A 19082-nucleotide genomic window follows, 5' to 3' on the forward strand; every position below is an offset into this window, starting at 1 on the left:
TATCTCCCTTCAGGCGAGTGAGCGTGAAACTCCGATTTGAATATCAAAACCAGCATAGTTGGATCTGCAAGACCTACATATGTAGTCTTCACTTAAACATTGAAAAAAATTCAACTGAGTAGTATCTACTTTCTCACAATCTGAATGGCACCAACGTTGACATACTTCACAATATAAGCTTTGAATATCGCGAGTTTCTTTCAAACATGATCCGCAAGGATACTCAACTCAGGGATTTTTCCTATCATGTATAATTAAAACGAATTGCAACGAAAGCATACATTAATTTCTTGTAAACAAAAATCACATACACGAGTTATCTCCCTTCAGGCGAGTGAGCGTAAAACTCTGATTTGGGCTCAATGTTGCGAGGCTTTTAAATTCAACTAAATTGTTATTTTGTATTTCCAAAGTCAACAATTTGCAGTTATTGGGTGTTATTGAGCAGTTATTAATTTCTTGTCAACAAAAATCACATATACGAGTTATCTAGCTCCCTTCAGGCGAGTGAGCGTGAAACTCCGATTCGACACAAAGCAGCGATGCTTCTTAAATTCAACTTAATTGTTATTTTGTGTTTCCAAAGTCAACATTTTGTAGTTATTGGTTGTTATTTTGGAGTTATTGGGTGTTACTGGGCTGTTATTGGGTGTTATTGGGCAGTTATTGGGTGTTATTGGGTAATTCGACGTGCCGTGTAACAGTGATATATTTAAACGTTTATTTAAAATTGAATACAAATTGTTACTTATAGCGGGAACACAAAATGCGATTTTTTGAACAATCAGGGGCCACAATCCAAGACGTTACAATCGAATATGTGCGATTATCGAAAGGAACCAAGATCTTTGTGATTTAAACATAAATTTAAAGTTTCATCCGATCAAAATTGTGGCCTCTAGAGAGAGGATCCATAACTTTGATATACCATATTTTTACACTATATGTGTACGAACAGCGACCATTTTGTCTGGCAGTTTTGGTCCGATTTACACGAAATTCAATCTCAAATGTCATTAGGGTGTAACGGTGATATATTCAAACGTTTTTTTAAATCGGATAAAAATTGTAACCTCTAGAGTCTTGAGGCACCACAGCTAAAAACGTGGTTTTCTCGTACAATCAGAGGCCATACTTCAGGAAGTTGCGATCTAATAAGTGCAAATATTGAAAAAGGAACCAAGATCATTGGGTTATAAACATGCATTTCAAGTTTCATCAAAATCGAATGAAAATTGTGACTTCTAAAGTGTCCACAAGCTAAAAATGTGATTTTTTTGTACAATCAAGGGCCATAATCCAAGTTATGGTCCGATACATGCTAAAATCGACAGGAACCTAGCAGGGGTTTGGGAGATAGACCTATATTTCAAGTTTCGTCAAAATCGAATAAGAATTATAACTAGAATGTCCCCAAACAAATTGTGGACGGATCGACAGACAGATGGACGTCCGGGGGCGACGACAATATATACGTCCACATAAAAACCTGGGCGTATAAAAATCACTATTTCTTTTCAAATTCTAATTGGGGATAAAATTAGTCAGTAATATATTGCAAATGAAAAATCAAATCACTTACGGTACCGTTACCAAAGTTGGTCCAGGATGATTTATGCTTTTTTTTAAAAAAAAAAACATAGGTTCGACTAAAGCTGTTTATATAAAAGCCACAAGGTCATAATTGCTCTTTCAATCTGCTCCATACGATAGCAAGTAGCTTTGTAAAAAACATACGTCAATGTATGTCACATCAAAAAGATTTTTTTTTAAATATCGAAAATACACGATTCCACTTTACATCTCGACTTCCTTTTCGATCCAGCTCGAAATGTCTGCTAACTGTCATTGGCTGTCAAGGTAAATAAAATGGTGCGAAATTGACAGCCAACTGATGAAGTCAAGCACGATACCAGATCTTCCCGTTTGACATGTAATTTATAAACCGAACCCTAACCCTAGAGAAAGATATTTCTCAGATCGTACAAAGATATAGTATTGTGCTGAAGTCATTGTCGTTTATAATATAAATCTGATTTACCTTCAATTTTAAAAAGTCTTTATTTGCAATAATATATTCTGAAATAATGATTGGGGTCTATTTCTCGTATATACCGTAATTCTCTAAAATGGCTATGCATTAAAAGAGCATTACCACCCAATCCCATTGGGTAAGTTTTAAAAAAAAAAATGCAATATTTTTTTAGATAAATCTGCTAAAAGCATTTCTAATTTGTAATTTGAAATTCAAAATTAAAAAAAATGTTATTCGGTTCTTCTTCACCCAATGACCAATCTCGCTAATTTAAAAAAAAATCTGTGTTCACAAGATTTCATACATTTGTATGCAAATGGGGTGTGGGAACGAACTCGTTTCCTGAATTTCGATGGAGTTCCTGTCCTAATGAACATCCTTGCCAAATATTAATTTAAATAATTCCATTCAGGACTTGAAAACTTCTATCATGGGCTTATGAAAAACTCTACTTCGAATAATTAAGAAGAATTCAAACTGATCCATAGTAAATTTTTATTAATAAAACTAAATGTTTATAGTTGTATTTTACGATATTTTCTGTGTGCTAAAATAGTTGTAATGTATAATAATCGTTACATCACGGTTACGCAATCTTCCACATTTATAGTCACATACCGAAAACAGCAGCAAATATTTAACCCTAGAATGGAAATACAGAATACCCTATTATGCAAAGATAGTTGCTAACAGAAATTCCAAAATGAAGATTTTGGAATAATATATTAATGTATAGCATAAGGGATGTAACTCCATTTTAAGAATTGAAAAGAAATGCTCCTCAAAACTATATTTCCAAAAGAAAACCCCAGTACCCATTTTAACCAATCTAGCACCAGTAAAATGAAAATCTACCATAAACCTTTTGTTTAGGGTATATGACAAGAAATGAAGTAGATATTTCTGCACATGCTTCTGATCAAGAAGGATCAGCTAATGTATTGTCAAGATTTCGCCAAGCATCATACCAAACTCATCAGCAGTAAATATTCTCTTGGCCATGGAGTTGGTTTTTCATTATTAACAATTTGTGAGTCTTCCCAGTTTCCTCACACTACTAGACCCCTACTTGCAAGCAAAATATTGAAATAAAATTGTACCTTGTTAGTGCCAAAATAACCTAGTTTGTGTCAAATGGATGTTGATCCCCTCCTCTCTTATTTATATGTATATATTATGGATAATGTAATACTGTCACTGCTGATCATAACACTATTTCCCAGATCTTATTTTTCATAATGTTTTCTCCACTAGTCCATAGTAGACCCTCCCACCTTCTCTTGCTCTGTTATCTACATTAAACCAAGTAGATTGTAAGATCTTCGACTATGAATAACAGACAGGTTTTTTTATCATAAATATTTATTTACCAAATATACATGAATATGCCAAATAACAGATTAGTGATTTACTTTAAAAAGTAAGAAATGGATTGAGACTGATATCCCCCTGCCCAACCCAACAAACAACTTGTTTGGGGTTATATAACCTTAAAATATGAAGGCGATCATTAACTCTTGAAACTTCACACATCAGGAGAAAATTGAGAGGGTTAGGCCAGTATCACATACAATCTTATGATCAATTATATGAAAATGATTGAAAATCAATATCACAGGGCTCTTGATACTCTTTTTCAAGGCAGGGACAAAGGCGGATCCAGAGACTATCCGGTTGGACTGCAGACGCGGCGGGCACAAAGCGCACAATAGCCTCCCCTGGCATATTTTGAAAACTAGAAGTCGGAAATGCCATATTCAGTGATCTGAGATAAGAATCAGATTCTAAAGTGCACCACCTGGATCCAGATGGGAGTATGCGCTGAATGTACCCCCACTAAATCCTCTCTTAAGAGACATCTAAATAAATAGTTACAAACTTAATTAAACAACTAAAATTCACTAAAAGTATAAATCATTCAACTAAACAATAAAAAATATATCAGAAAACAAGAATTATAACATTAACAGCATTGCACAATATTTCTCACTCTTTGATTGATTCAATTGGTGTAATTATCACTATACATTCAAATATACATGTATATAAAAGACATAAAACCCTGAGGTTCAATATAAAACAAAATACAGTATAATAACTGAATATCACTGCAGTAAAATCAAATCACTGAAATTTCTCAATCAGTGGCATTATCCAGGATTTCCCAAAAAGGGCATAGGGGTTTAGGCACAAAATATGAAACTTCTTAGCTGTAGATATGAAAAAAAACCAAGATTTCTATACTATCGTCCATAGCCATCAATTAATTTCGTAAAAGGGTGTTGTTAAAAAAAACCAAAAAAACATTTTTGACAACTTAAGTGGAAGTGGGGGGCATGGACCAACGTGTCCAATACTTTCACACCTAAATATGTTGAAAAAAATGTAAGACAAAAAGGTTTTTAGAATTATATCCCATTTGCACACAAAGGATGGTCTGTAAAATATGGCTGCCCATGATACTGACAAACAACACAGACCTTTCTAATACACAAAGTTATAATTACTTAATGTGATATCATCAGATTATAAATACTAATAAACTACAAGGAAATATATAAAATATGAAAATCTTGTAAAGAATCCACTGATTATAAAATTATTAATATAAGTAATAAAGGCCAAATACATCAATGCTCATTATGGGAGTAAATTGCCTGCCATCCAATTGTGCTAAAATTTAATTCATTTTTTGACAATTCCATTATTTGATTACAACAAAATTGGTGTTATGGTTTTGTCAAGCAGCTTTAATGGCAGACTTTAGTCCCTAACTGATGTTTGACAATGTTGTATTTTTGAGCAAATTACAGGATAAATTAACTACATAGCAAAATCACAGAATTCTTGGTATTAACTGGTTTACTTGTTATCATAATCAAAATTAAATGATTTAGTTTATTACAATTAACATAATCTTTACAACTGGAATCATAAATTTCATTAATAATATTGCATAGATCACATAGACACACTAATTGAAACACTAGTTACAAACAATCATAGCACCTCATTTCTCTTTCAATTATGACAGAGACATTTACAAATATTTTCACAGTTATAATGCCCTTAATACAATATTTTATATTCAGTGAATATAGATGGATATTTATGTGGGTTATTACAAAAGATCCATGAAACCAGGTTCAGGAGTGAACAGGTTAAAGGTTAGAAGTCGGGTTAATCCATGTTTTGATAAGTTGATGAGCAATAGCTTGTGCTGGGGGGAAAAAGAATTCTAATGGATGTGTTCTATTGGCCATAGACTGAACATCTTGTTTTGTAAACCATCTAACATCTTCTAACTCCTCTGGGTCAATCTAAAATAAAAAAATACATACAACATTGCTTACAAATTATACAGAAAATACATATATTTGAATTGTGTTACGAGATGTGCTTTACTGCTACAACCTTGACATACTTGTTTCATTTGTATACAGCAAGGGCGGGCCTGACATAGGCATTTTACCTGTTCCCCATTCTCCCATTCAATTATAGTGAATAAAATATCTCTAAAAAAGAATTCAGTTTAATCAATCCGGGGAAAAGGTGTCATTGACTACATCCGAATCTCATATCAGCAGTCTCTGCAGTATTTCAAGTCTGAAGATAATATTTGCTGGATAACTGTATCAAAGATAGCATATATATATATTTTATATTGTTATCTCACCTTAATATTATCTGTTTTAGCATGGGCTATACAACCTAACATTATAACAGCAGGAAACGGCCAGGGTTGACTAGAATGATATTCTATATGACCAACTTTAATACCACTCTCCTCTTCTACTTCACGTTGACATGCTGCTTCAATACTTTCACCTAAATAACATATATCCCGAAAGAGCAGATTTAAATGCACTTTAATTTATAAACATTACATGCACTGTAAAATAATACAATGAAAACAAGATGATTAGTCATCACCATCCCTTGCCCTCGCAAAAGGCACAACTACTGGAATGGGTTGATGTGTGTACAAAGATTCATGAAGATATCTTGAACGGTTTATGAGATGCCCCGGAAACAAAATTATACACCAAAAACTAAGTCAATTCCTAATTAGCAAAATGCACAGAGGTGTGTACAAAGTTTCAGAAAGATATCTTGAACGGTTTATGAGATATGCTCTGGAAATGAAATCGGGGCAGACGAACCATCAGACCCCATTTCAATATCCCTCCCTAACTTCATTCCTTTTCTGTAGACAGTTGTCTGGTGCATGAATATGAATTGAATACTCTCATGTAATTTCATTAAATTGAAGTATTACCCATAGTGGTGTGTAATGTGTAATTGTCTTCCATATGGAAGTATAATCTTGTCTTGTAAACCATGCTCGTCTCAGACCACCAGGACAAATACTTCATGACGCACAAATTGGGTTATTCTGTACATAGATTTCTTTCAAGACAAGATTAATAACAAACCTGGTTCCAGATAGCCAGCCAAACAGGAATACATCTTGGGGGGAAAACTTTTCTTACGACCTAGCAGACATCTTTTACCTTCAGGGGAAACAACCAACATTATCATTGATGGGTCAACACGAGGGTGATTGGTATTATGAATTCCTGTAATAAAATGTTCATTTTACTAAAAATATTCTAATATTTATCAAATAAATTAAAGATAGGTTCCCAGTAAAGTATTTATTGGGTGGTTATTTCCAATAAAAGTATGGCAATTTTGGTATATATGGAAAGTAGAGATATCCAATCTTACTAGAAAAATACTGGATTCCCTGAAAAACCTGGATTCCCTGAAAAACACTCATGGAGCGTATACAGGACAAAATGTAAAGGGTTCCCCTAATCGACAGCCCGACCATTAGGAATAACTGCACGCTTGACATCGAAGGTTGCACGCGAAGATTTAGCGCTTGATGTACATGTTGATAAACTTTATGAAGAGTTAGACGTACAACACTTTCTGAGATAAAAATCACGGAAAAGACGCTGGCAGTGAATAATGCGAGAATTTAATTAGACAACATCGTCTTGTGTATACAATGAATTCTCCTCCGACTTCGCACCCGTTGCTATACATGTAGGTACCGAGAGAGGTAAGTCACGTGACACAAACATGACCGCTTTTGACCGATTTTTATAACAGGGTATTCCTTGGCAATTACAATGTTTTGAGAAGGATTTGAAGCAAAATTATGATAAATAATTAGTTTAAATATGTTTTTAGTCCAAATATATCATCAAATCACCCAGTTTGTACACGGGAATGTATCTTTAATTTATTAATGTTAATCTTGTATGAAAAAATATTTGATGATTGAATTCATAAGTTACTAAAGAGACCTTTGCAGTGTTCTTAATCGGCTGTTTTTTGTCGGCTTTAACCGATTGATTGTTTAATCTAGCTGATTGGTAAAACAATGAACTGGCCACTATGGTATCATAAATCAATCTACTTTCGTCTAAATTACATCGTGTTAATTATTACATGTTAATTAAGAAGTCAACTTGTTTGTCGGCTACTACAACAGTCATACCTTAGTGAGAAACGGCCATGTGGTTCATAATCTGATTAGCCTAATTAGCACATTTAACGGTAATTTTGATAAAACAAGCTTGCTGATTACTTATAACAGGTGTACTGATTTGTTGTTATTTTTGTGTTAAGCACGACATTCTCCATAAAAAATTACCAAGAATTATTTTTGTTGAAGTCTTGTTATATTAAAGGGAATGGAAGCTCATAATAAACCCATTTCCTACTGGGACCTCATTTGACCCAATTCTGGCCGGTTTGTTTCAAAATGGATTAAGAACCTTGGACTGACTTAACCCACACATGTGAACCAAAACATAGTTTTTAGGGAAAAGACTATTTTTGAGCAAGAACATAATCCTTGTCAACTGTCATGGAGAAAAATGTTTCAGCCATCACTTGATATCCATATATCTGCCTACCTTTATGAGATCTACAATCTTTGTTCTCACACTCTCGTTTATATCCCGCTTCAGCTATGAGTGTTGAAGAACCACACGTTGGACAGAACTGATAACGATCATGCCAAGCTAAAATTGATCTTGCTTCGGCATAAATTCCTGCATCTGTTTTCATCATCTGCAGTGCCAATGGAAAGCCTTCGATAAATTGCCCATCTTCATGTACATTTTTAAATAAATTTTCTTCCTCTCCTGAAACATCCACAGCAAACCAAGCAACAGATTTAGGATCCCAAGTTTCTAGGCCTAAAAATACTACTAGAGGTTTTTTAGCTAAGATTTCCGCCAAATGTTTGTATTGAAATAAACCCAGATTAAATCCTGATCTCTTCTTCTCACTACCTGCGTTCTTCACAGGAGTCACAAAACCATTAAGTTCAGAAAAGATAATAAAATTTGTTGTTGATAATTTCTGAACCTTCTGAAGCCATGCCTTATCATTCCTTTTTTCTGAAGCACGATACAAGGGATTCTGGGAAAAGAAATTGTAAAGTTGCTGTTTTTCTTCCAGTCTTGACTTTCCTGTTAGCAGATCAACTATTTCTTGATTATTCCAGAATGTAGCAACATCTAGAGCCGTCTGACCAGATGAATTCATAATATTCACATCTGTACTGTAAATGTAATAGAAAAGTATTAAAATAATCTAATTTTAAAAACATTTTTACCAAACATTAATTCATATTTTTTGTTGTAGACAAAACCCCTAAAAGGGGATATCCTACTAGTAGACTGGAGGGGGTTGGGGGCAGGGGTGGGGTGTCCATCAAATGGGCACAAAACCAGACCCAACTTTTACGCTGACATTTATTGCTTTAAATCTTCCTAGTGCAAAAATGGAAAATTTGACCTTTTAACTGCCGAGGTCACAAAGCACAAAGGTGAATTTAGCAAGTTTACATTTTTATTGAAAGGGTGATTATTTTCTATCATTTTCTGCATGTTTTCATGATAAAAGAATGGCTGTGCATTCACTTTTAGTACAAATGACCTCATTTGACCTTTGACCCCAAATATCTTTTAAAAAAATGCCTCAACAGTCAGCATCGTATTCTATGCAAAATTTTAGTAAAGAAAAGTTGGGTTGGGTTTTGTGCCCATTTGATGCCCCCCCACCCCAATCACTGAGCCTTCCGACTATAGTTTTATTTTAGTGAATAAAACAAACTAATTCTATGTGAAAGACAATTGAAAACATTATCCTAATCCTGTGTCACTATGTGACAATTTTAGAAGAAAGATAAATGATTACTGCTAGTTGTATTATGATTGGCTACAAAACAGTACAATTTATTTCTGGCTAACAATCAAGCCTGGACATAAGGCATGTGACCCAGTCTTTGTCAAGTACAAATTATCACACAACATATCCTTTGAATTATGCAAACCTGTTATGTTATTTAAACAATAGTTCCAAGATAAATAGTCAATGTCTTTATTTTTTGACATTTGTGACTTGTATTAATACAATGTGCAATCTTGAACTTCTCCTTTAATAAGTTGTAAGTAGGGTGACATTTAGGCCCGGGACTCTACAGCGCAGTGTACGCTTATGGATCTTCCAACCCCTCCCCCCCCCCCCCCCCCGGATCCATTCACTTGATCTGATATATATATGTGATGTTGGTATATTGTGTCTTGTCCGTAGATTTGTCTTGTAATTGTATATTTGTTTGTGTGTGGTGCACTATAACTGCAATTACATGTACTATTAAGAGGCCTTATACATGTCAATATACTAAAAAAAAAATGGGAGGTGCAATATAAACCAATGTTTCTGGATCGTTGGAAGGTGTAATAAAATACTCACTGTACTGAAGGTCAGAAATTATGACCACAATATAACCTGGTGACTTTTTCACTGAGAATTATATGATGTCAGGCAATGAAGCGTATGCCAACAGCAGTTCACAAAGGTTGTTGCAAATTTATTCTTTTGTTAAAAGACACTAAAAACTGATCAAGAGTAATAGCCCATAAATCAATAATCAGAAATAATTATAATCTAACTGACTTCTTGTCCTTCATACCAGTAAACAGACACTAACTTGAGCTGTTCAAGTTATCTATAGGTAAGGAGCCCCGTGCAGCGAAAATTTTCTCTACTGAAAGAATGACCTCAACACGGATTATGAGCATGCTTCAGTGGCTTGTATCGAAGTGATTTCTGGCTAGTCCCGCGGTACGATAACAATCGGCGCTGGAGTCTATAAATAACTATCGCACGTGAAATTCTCTACACATCTATCAACTATTACAGCCGTAAAAATCTATTATTGACGATTCTGAATAGCAGTAATATTTAACTTTTTTGGTTATTACAGCAGCTTTAAAAATTATGTTTGTTTTATTTTTTAAATTGATCTTTGGGTTATAAACATGCATTTCAAGTTTCATCAAAATCAGATGAGAATTTTGACCTCTAAGGTGTACACAAGCTAAAACGTGATTTTTCGAACAATCAGTGGCCATGAAGTTATGGTCTGCTACATGGCATTATCGAAAGGAACCGAGATTTTGGGGAGATAGACCTATATTTCAAATTGTAGACGGACGTCCGGACAGACAGGGGCGACGGCATAATACGTCCACATGAAAACATGTGCATATAAAAAGTCAACTCATTTGCTTAACCTTCTGCTCTTTGGGGGACCGTTTTCATTTTTTTTCACAAGGCCAACAGCATGACAACGCTTAGCCCTGAGAACATTGCTTGCATCCCTGAACCTAGATCGGACAGGTGGGGGGCCCTAGGGCCCAGCTGACAGTCCAACCTAAATTTACCTACCATACCCAAGATTGTAGCATTTATGGCAAAGCCGGCCAAGTGGTGCACGCTCGCCATTTTTTCTTTTCTTACACCTGGAGCTTCTCCTTCGGATGAAATTCACCTTGGGTGCTTCCCTGCAAAAACATTGGGTCTTACCCAGATAAGCTGGATCAAGCCTATTTTGTGGCTTCCTCTGGCAAGTTTCTTAGGAAACACTTGTCGACAATATCACCCTTGGTGGAAGTGGACGTAAAACTTCAGGAACGAATGAACGACGCTTACCCTTCACCAAGCAGCATTTTTGCAACAGCAACATGATTATTTCTAGCAGCTAACATCAATGCTGTCCATCCTCTATCATTCTTCCAATTTACACTTTTATTAGCCCCTGTAAAGAAACAAAACAAAATAATTAACAGTAAATATCTATTAAATTCCTGTTTTAAATGGCTATTATTAACAGACATTTTATTTTTTTTATTGTCACTTTTACATTTATTCTGGGATACCGATCTCCATTACCAGATTAAGGCTGATGGGTTTAAGTTGTTTGAAAACATAACATGTAGATTGAGTTAGTTGCTCAGCTACATGTATAAGGGCTTTTAATACAAAATTAAGAAGTTTTATTCTCCAAAATATAATCAAGATTGGCCCTTTAAAGGAGATGGTCCACCCATTTCTACATGAATATTCCAACAATATTAATGACTGCTAATCAAATCAACTTATAAAATACCACATTAGATTAAAGATTACAGAACAAGAAGTTGCAAAATTGTAAATTGGAAGTGGCAGAAACATATTTTTTTAATTCATTTCATCCAATTTTTCATATGTATATTTACTGGTCCTGTTAATACTGAAAGAACAAGGTTTAACTGTTCCACAGACTGGAGGACAACCAAGGCAGATCAAGGCAGGAAAACATTTTCGCCCAATATAGATATAACAATGTTTACAAAAAAGTTAAGTTTCTTTAACTGAATATACAGTATATCAAAACCTGTATTTATTTAAGAAACTGTACCTTTTATCTTTAGTATCGATGTAACTTCCTCTGTATTACCAGCAGCAGCATATTTAAATAACCTCGTTTCTAATTGGTTTAAATTATCTAATGATGTGACATCAGATTTAATAAAGTCTGGGTCTAACTGATTCTCTGTGGAACTGTTGGTCATTTGTAATTTAATGTCTATCACAGCTGGTTGTGTGGGTATTTCAGAGTCAATAACAGAATCAGGCTCTGCTATATTGTCCTTGACCACCTCTTGAAATTTACCATCTTGATCTACTGAAGACATTCTTGTAAAACTAAAATTAAAAAGTAAACATAGAATAATTACAATGTCTTGCAACACAATAACATCAATTTTATAATGGGTTTGATCTGCTTCAAAAATAAACACAATATTACAATATTTGCTAGAGAATTTAAGGTTTGGAAAAACTGACAAAGAAACAGGACCTAATCTTTCTCTCAATTATTGCACCCCTCGTTACACGTAAATATCAATATCCAATAAGGTTGTGTTTAGATAAACATGTCTTAAAGGTCTGTGCAATTGTAAGGACAATTTGCCTTTAACTTTTGGCTTTTTGTTGTTTTTCAAGCGTATAACAGAATTTGAAGATTATTGCTGCATCCTATACAGAATTGAATGTCTAATTTATGAAGTCAATCACTCACTGAAGAACTTGGACTTGAGGGAATTAAGCACTCCATGCACAAGCTGGTTGTTGTGAAATTCTAGGTGTTTAAACTCTATTTACCTATTTCATTTCATTTTTAAATGTGTTTACACCTACGTTACATTGTACATAGTAACTCTTATAGCTGCTTTAATGAGGATCAATATTTTAAAATGACATTTTCATGAAAATGAAATGTGGTTTAACGTCCTACAAAAATGTACTTTTCTGCATCCACCAGGATATATGCCATGCAGAGTGCTAGGGGTGAGATTTGACCCGACAGCGGTGCCATGGTCTACTCTTATTTCGAATTCTGGTTCTTTTACCTGCACACCAATGTGTAGCCTGCTACCGACATCCATTTTCTTAGCTGCAGTTAAATGTATCATTAAATCGTGTTTAACACTACAATTAATACAGTCTAAGACTCCTTACGCATGTTCAAATAGATTCAAACGCACAATTGTCAACACATATCATTACAGTTTGTATTGAAATAAGTAATTCTATCACAAATAATGAATTGGGGACCACTAAAATAGTTACCGAACTGTTTTTCTTTGTGGTAATGCGTTTTACATTTTCAAAGCGATGTTTCTTATAATGTGAAAGCGCCATGACACCGGCCAGTTTTAATCTCCCCAAATATCACGACGTGTTAACCCTGCCCATCGCTTTCCATATAAGGCCCTGCTACTATACTCGACTACTATCAGAGAATATCGGAACTCACTGACACCGGCCAGTTTTAATCTCACCAAATATCACGACGTGTTAACCCTGCCCATCGCTTTCCATATAAGGCCCTGCTACTATACTCGACTACTATCAGAGAATATCGGAACTCACTGAGATGTCAATGACAGGAATCATGTGTCTTTGGTCTTTGAAATCGAAACTAAACTTAGACTTTGTCCAAAATGGATGAATGTTGTAACTGTAGGAAGTCTTTCACACGTAGCAAGCCAGCTACTAAAAGATCTTTATTTACAAAGGTTAAGGGTAAGGCTAAAATAGACAAGACCATTAAAGAGGTATTGCAAGAGGAATATTTAATTATAAAATTAATTATCAAAAATCCCATTTTATTCATTCATTTATTTTTGTTAACTTTTGACGAAAAATTCTTACTTCATCTAAAACTAATCGGATCATAATAAATGTTAAAGATTTGCCAAATCCAGTTGGCAAGACCGGGACAGCTCACTTTCCCCACATCTATTGTTTAGAGTCTGGGTCCACCAGGCCATGACTAATTAATCAACAAAGGGGGTTTAAAGTATAGTCTGTAACAAGTTTGTGACACTTCAACAAAATGATTTAAATAATATTAATGAAAAAGATTACATGTAAAAAAATACATATAATATGGATTCTTATATTATACCATTTCCAGAATTTTAATAATATACAAATTAATACATATATAATATAACAAGCCAACAGTGAGGCTGATGTCCCCCGCCGAAATCCCCAAATATATAGATGACACATATTAATTAATCGCACATCTATTTTTTTCCAAAGTATCAAGCAATCAAACTGATTATCAACTATACACTAAGTTTCATCACTCTCTATCAGATAGAATCAAAGTTATCTTGTCCCAAAGCAGGAAATTGCTTATCTCTGCTTAGATTTAGATCGATATGTTAATCATTGAACTCAGTCAAGACGAACATCTACATCAAGTTTAAACATTCTACCTCAATTAGAAGAAGAGTTGTTGAACTCAGTCAAGACGAACATCTACATCAAGTTTAAACAGAAAATTCTCATCATCGAACTTAGTCAAGGTATTGATGTAATGAAACTATACACCAAGTTTCATCACTCTCACTTAATTAGAACTAAAGTTATCGTGTCCCAAAGCATCAACCAATCAAATTGCTTATCTCTGCTTACCCTAAGAAGAAAATGCTGATCTTCGCACTCCATCAAGGCATTGACCTCATAAACCCCTACACCAAGTTTGAACATTCTAGCTCAATTAGAAGGAGGGTTATTGTGTTCCAAAGTCTTGGCCAATCAAATTGCTTATAGCTCTGCTTAACCTGAGCAGAAAATGTTCATCATCGAACTTAGTCAAGGTATTGATGTAATGAAACTATACACCAAGTTTCATCACTCTCACTTAATTGGAACTAAAGTTATCGTGTCCCAAAGCATCAACCAATCAAATTGCTTATCTTTGCTTACCCTAAGCAGAAAATGCTTATCTTCACACTCCATGAAGGCATTGACCTAATAAACACCTACACCAAGTTTGAACATTCTAGCTCAATTAGAAGGAGGGTTATTGTGGTCCAAAGTCTCGGCCAATCAAATTGCTTATCGCTCTGCTCACCCTGAGCAAAAAATGCTCATCATCGAACTTAGTCAAGGTATTGATGTAATGAAAATATACACCAAGTTTCATCACTCTCACTTAGTTGGAACTAAAGTTATCGTGTCCCAAAGCATCAACCAATCAAATTGCTTATCTTTGCTTATCCTAAGCAGAAAATGCTTATCTTCACACTCCATCAAGGCATTGACCTAATAAACACCTACACCAAGTTTGAACATTCTAGCTCAATTAGAAGGAGGGTTATTGTGTTCCAAAGTCTCGGCCAATCAAATTGCTTATCGCTCTGCTTACCCTGAGCAGAAAATGCTCATTATCGAACTTAGTCAAGGTATCGATGTAATGAAACTATACACCAAGTTTCATCTCTCTCACTTAATTAGAACTAAAGTTATCGTGTCCCAAAGCATCAACCAATCAAATTGCTTATCTCTGCTTACCCTAAGCCGAAAATGCTCATCTTCGAACTCCATCAAGGCATTGACCTAATAAACACCTACACCAAGTTTGAACATTCTAGGTCAATTAGAAGGAGAGTTATTGTGTCCCAAAAAGTGTGACGGACAGATGGACGGACGGACGGACGGACGGACGGACAGACGGACGAACCCATTTTAATAGTCCCCTGCTTTCTTCGAAAGGCGGGGGACAATAAATATATAATAAGTACAAATATATAATAAATATATATATATATCATAATAAGTAATACATAGTAAGTGCATATCTTAAAATGAGTAAATAAATAAATAAATAAATACATTTTTATAGTATAAATATTTATAAGCAGTTTGATAAACATGACAATTCACAGTCCAACAAAGTTCATAACAGTGTTGAGGTATTGAATGGGTGAGCTGGGTGTAAATTTATTAGTAAACTGATTTCACCAATTTGCCCAATCTACTGATAGTGGGAAGTGTTCACCAGTAACAATAATTAGAGTGAGGAGTTTACACCAGTGATACTAATTTATTAGAACAGACTATAGTTCTACACCCACAGTCTAGTAACCTCCTAATCCTTCATCAAAACAATCAAATGTGGGGAAAGTGAGGTTAAACCGGCAAGACACCCATTATATTATATCCGATTATTGAACAACATAGGGCCTATAGTCAATAATCAAAGGTACTTTTGTTCACGTCTGAGCTAAAAATTAATACCCATCCTCTGCAACACGTGGTCTAACTGGGTGGACGTAGGCGAGAAATTTTGCGTAGCAGTTGGGTTTCATCAAATCATATAATTATGCGGTAAGGCTTCAACTTTATTTCAATGGGATTAGGTAATTATATTATATGTTAAAGGGACAATAACACTATTGCTGGCTTGAAAGCTCCAGAAAAAAAATAATATCTCTATCTAAGTACTAGATGTTTAAATGTCCTACCTGTTGTGTAAATTATCCATTACATCCTATTTTACTTGTCCAGAGGGTTCGAAAATATTTTTAAATCAAAGTTTCATTTGAAAAGGTTTACGTTAAGACGTTTCAAACCATTATGTTGAATTTTTCAAAATTTTTAAATAAGGTGTGTTAAGATGAAATTTGTATCATCAATTAATTGAAATATTCTAAATAGTACAATTTGTTGACCAGAATAAAGATTGGGACATATTATTCAGTTACAACAAGAGTGGTATTGAGCCTTTAAGCTATGTGCAGTACAGTTTTGGGTCAGTTTATGTGTAAATTAAGGGCGCTATAGGCTAGTAACCCTTTCGTAGTCATTTAACTAAAAAACTTGCGCAAAGGAACACTGTAGGACGAGCCACTACTGTGGCTGGAGTAAGGCGGAAGACATCAGTAGTGGAACCATTTCTACCATTTTCTGTGCCATCCAAAGTATGCCTACTAGTACTACTCCTACTCATCTGAAGCTTATCTTTAGGCTAGCAGAGGCCTATATATAAGCTTATTTCTTTTCTAAATGATAAAGTGCCTCTGCTCTTTTTACCCATTACTGTCAAAATGGAATGAATACTGAATTAATCATGAATCATACACCTGTCAGATCATTCAGGTGGACATTGGACATTTCTTCTCTTGTCATATATCTTGCCATCATTCAAGCATACAAACCTACGGGTAACAGCTAAACTGCATCTAAACAAACTTCTCACAAGCATAAATATGCAGTTCTATGGGAATGTTAATTAAAGAGTCATTTCTTAACTCTGTCCTTATTCTTCAAGATTTTATCCAGGATTGAGTAACCAATTATTCCGATAATGAACTGACATCAAACATGACCCCGATTCGTTGCGCATGCCCACAGTGACCTGAAATTGTGTGATAGCGATCGAAGAGATGCTGCAGAAAGAATCTAAAATGGGTAAGACTGATATGAATCGATATATCTAAGGAAATAAACAATTAAATTAGTGTTGACAGCAGCTCTCTATGTTTCAGAAAGGAAATTTAGATAGCAGCCTTTAAAAAAAAGTCGTCAGTAAAGAAACAAATGCTTCGTTTTTAACAGTTTCATTTTAACAACGCCACGGAAACTTGCCTTTTTTATTACTACCGGTACCGGGTACTGTACTTTTTAGGGTTTTTGCTTCCAAATCGGAAAGAGCAATAACCACCAGATTTGTAAAAAAATAGATAATGCACGGTTGATTTAAACATGATCAGTATGAAAATAGAAAAACAATATTGAATGAAGTAAATTACATTGTCGGTGACGTGGACATGTTTCCTTGGCTTGCATGAAATTTTACAGGAGTTGTCTCCCTTTCCCAATGTGGACAGCTTGAGTAAAATTACATGAAAATAAGTCATAAACATTTTATAAACTGAAAGAAACTATACTAAAATACTGAAAAGATCACAAAATGTGTAAATATTTAAAGATACATTATGGGGGATTAGATAAAGAGCTGGTAGTTCTCACTATGTTAAAAACTAGATAATGTAAAGGGAATTTGTTGAAAATTTCAGTCAAATTGATCCACCCTGAACTGAGTATTTAGTGATTGAATTTTGGGTCAAGCCTCAATCATTATTACTAAAGTCGGTACGATAAAAAACATAGTCTCGATTATCCATTTTTTTTTATTGTCCCCCGCCTTTCGAAGAAAGCAGGGGACTATTAAAATGGGTTCGTCCGTCTGTCTGTCTGTCCGTCACACTTTTTGGGACACAATAACTCTCTTCCTAATTGAGCTAGAATGTTCAAACTTGGTGTATGTGTTTATTAGGTCAATGCCTTGATGGAGTTCGAAGATGAGCATTTTCCGCTTAGGGTAAGCAGAGATAAGCAATTTGATTGGTTGATGCTTTGGGACACGATAACTCTCTTCCTAATTGGGCTAGAATGTTCAAACTTGGTGTATGTGTTGATTAGGTCAATGCCTTGATGGAGTTCGAAGATGAGCATTTTCCGCTTAGGGTAAGCAGAGATAAGCAATTTGATTGGTTGATGCTTTGGGACACGATAACTTTTAATTGAGCTAGAATGTTCATTTTTTTTTATTAAATCACATTATTTGGTAAGGGTTCACCTTTATTTCAATGGGAATTGGTTTATTGTGTGTTAAGCTATGTGCAGTATATTTTGGGGTTAGTTTAATTTTAAATTGTTGACACACAGAATAAAGATATCGAGACAAAGCGTGGAATACGCCAAACCTGCAGTTATATCTCAACTGTACTTTATCTGAAAGGAAAACTGATAAAGATCTAGGATCCTTGAATAAATCTAATCTTTATGTTTCACCCTCTTATGACTCCATTCTATCCAACAAAATTTGAATAAAATTATTTAAAAAGCTATAGTCAACATGGCATTCACAAGGTCTTTGGGCGTATAAAAATAGATTTTTCGTATAATCATGGGCCATAATCCATACCAACGTCGAAAGGGGGATCTTTTGGATATAACTCTGAATTTCATGTTTTGTCAAATTCGGATAAAAATTGTGGAGACACTATACGACAGAAATATCGCGTATTCGTTGTTTCCCCCCCCCCCCCTTTCGAAGAAAGCAGGGGACTATTAAAATGGGTCTGTCTGTCTGTCTGTCGGTCCGTCCGTCACACTTTTTGGGACACAATAACTCTCCTTCTAATTGATCTAGAATGTTCAAACTTGGTGTAGGTGTTTATTAGGTCAAGTTTGATGGAGTTCGAAAATGAGCATTTTCTGCTTAGGGTAAGCAGAGATAAGCAATTTGATTGGTTGATACTTTGGGACACAATAACTTTAGTTCTAATTAAGTGAGAGTGATGAAACTTGGTGTATAGTTTCATTA

At 34.8% G+C, this 19082-nt stretch overlaps 1 protein-coding gene across 3 annotated transcripts; it reads right to left on the bottom strand.

The window, feature by feature from the left end:
* Nucleotides 1-3394: 3394 nt before the first annotated feature.
* LOC126819187 (NAD-capped RNA hydrolase NUDT12) lies at nucleotides 3395-17521 on the bottom strand. Of its 3 annotated transcripts, XM_050547086.2 has the most exons (8): nucleotides 16909-17061; nucleotides 13325-13483; nucleotides 11808-12094; nucleotides 11060-11165; nucleotides 7969-8621; nucleotides 6472-6615; nucleotides 5712-5863; nucleotides 3395-5355 (listed from the first exon to the last, which is right to left on the bottom strand). In XM_050547086.2, exons 3-8 carry the CDS (start codon nucleotides 12082-12084, stop codon nucleotides 5197-5199), a joined length of 1491 nt encoding a protein of 496 aa, XP_050403043.1. In that variant the 5' UTR covers nucleotides 12085-12094; nucleotides 13325-13483; nucleotides 16909-17061; the 3' UTR covers nucleotides 3395-5196. The 3 variants fall into 3 exon arrangements, with proteins under 3 accessions (XP_050403043.1, XP_050403042.2, XP_050403041.1); XM_050547085.2 differs by lacking the exons at nucleotides 13325-13483; nucleotides 16909-17061 and adding an exon at nucleotides 17503-17521; XM_050547084.2 differs by lacking the exon at nucleotides 13325-13483 and having other exon boundaries at nucleotides 16909-17048.
* Between the last annotated feature and the right edge of the window lie 1561 nt (nucleotides 17522-19082).

Source organism: Patella vulgata, chromosome 4, assembly GCF_932274485.2.
Source record: "Patella vulgata chromosome 4, xgPatVulg1.2, whole genome shotgun sequence".
NCBI classification, from domain to species: Eukaryota; Metazoa; Mollusca; class Gastropoda; family Patellidae; genus Patella; species Patella vulgata.

Bases quoted from the DNA above. Each gene is read 5' to 3' on its own strand.
- LOC126819187 (XM_050547084.2), bottom strand. From the start codon at position 16,955: ATGCTTGTGAGAAGTTTGTTTAGATGCAGTTTAGCTGTTACCCGTAG. The intron at 8,622-11,059 runs GTAAGCGTCGTT...TTACATTTACAG, and splicing joins AAAATGCTGCTTGGTGAAGG to TACAGATGTGAATATTATGA. The intron at 5,864-6,471 runs GTTTGTTATTAA...TATGTTATTTAG, and splicing joins GGCTGGCTATCTGGAACCAG to GTGAAAGTATTGAAGCAGCA.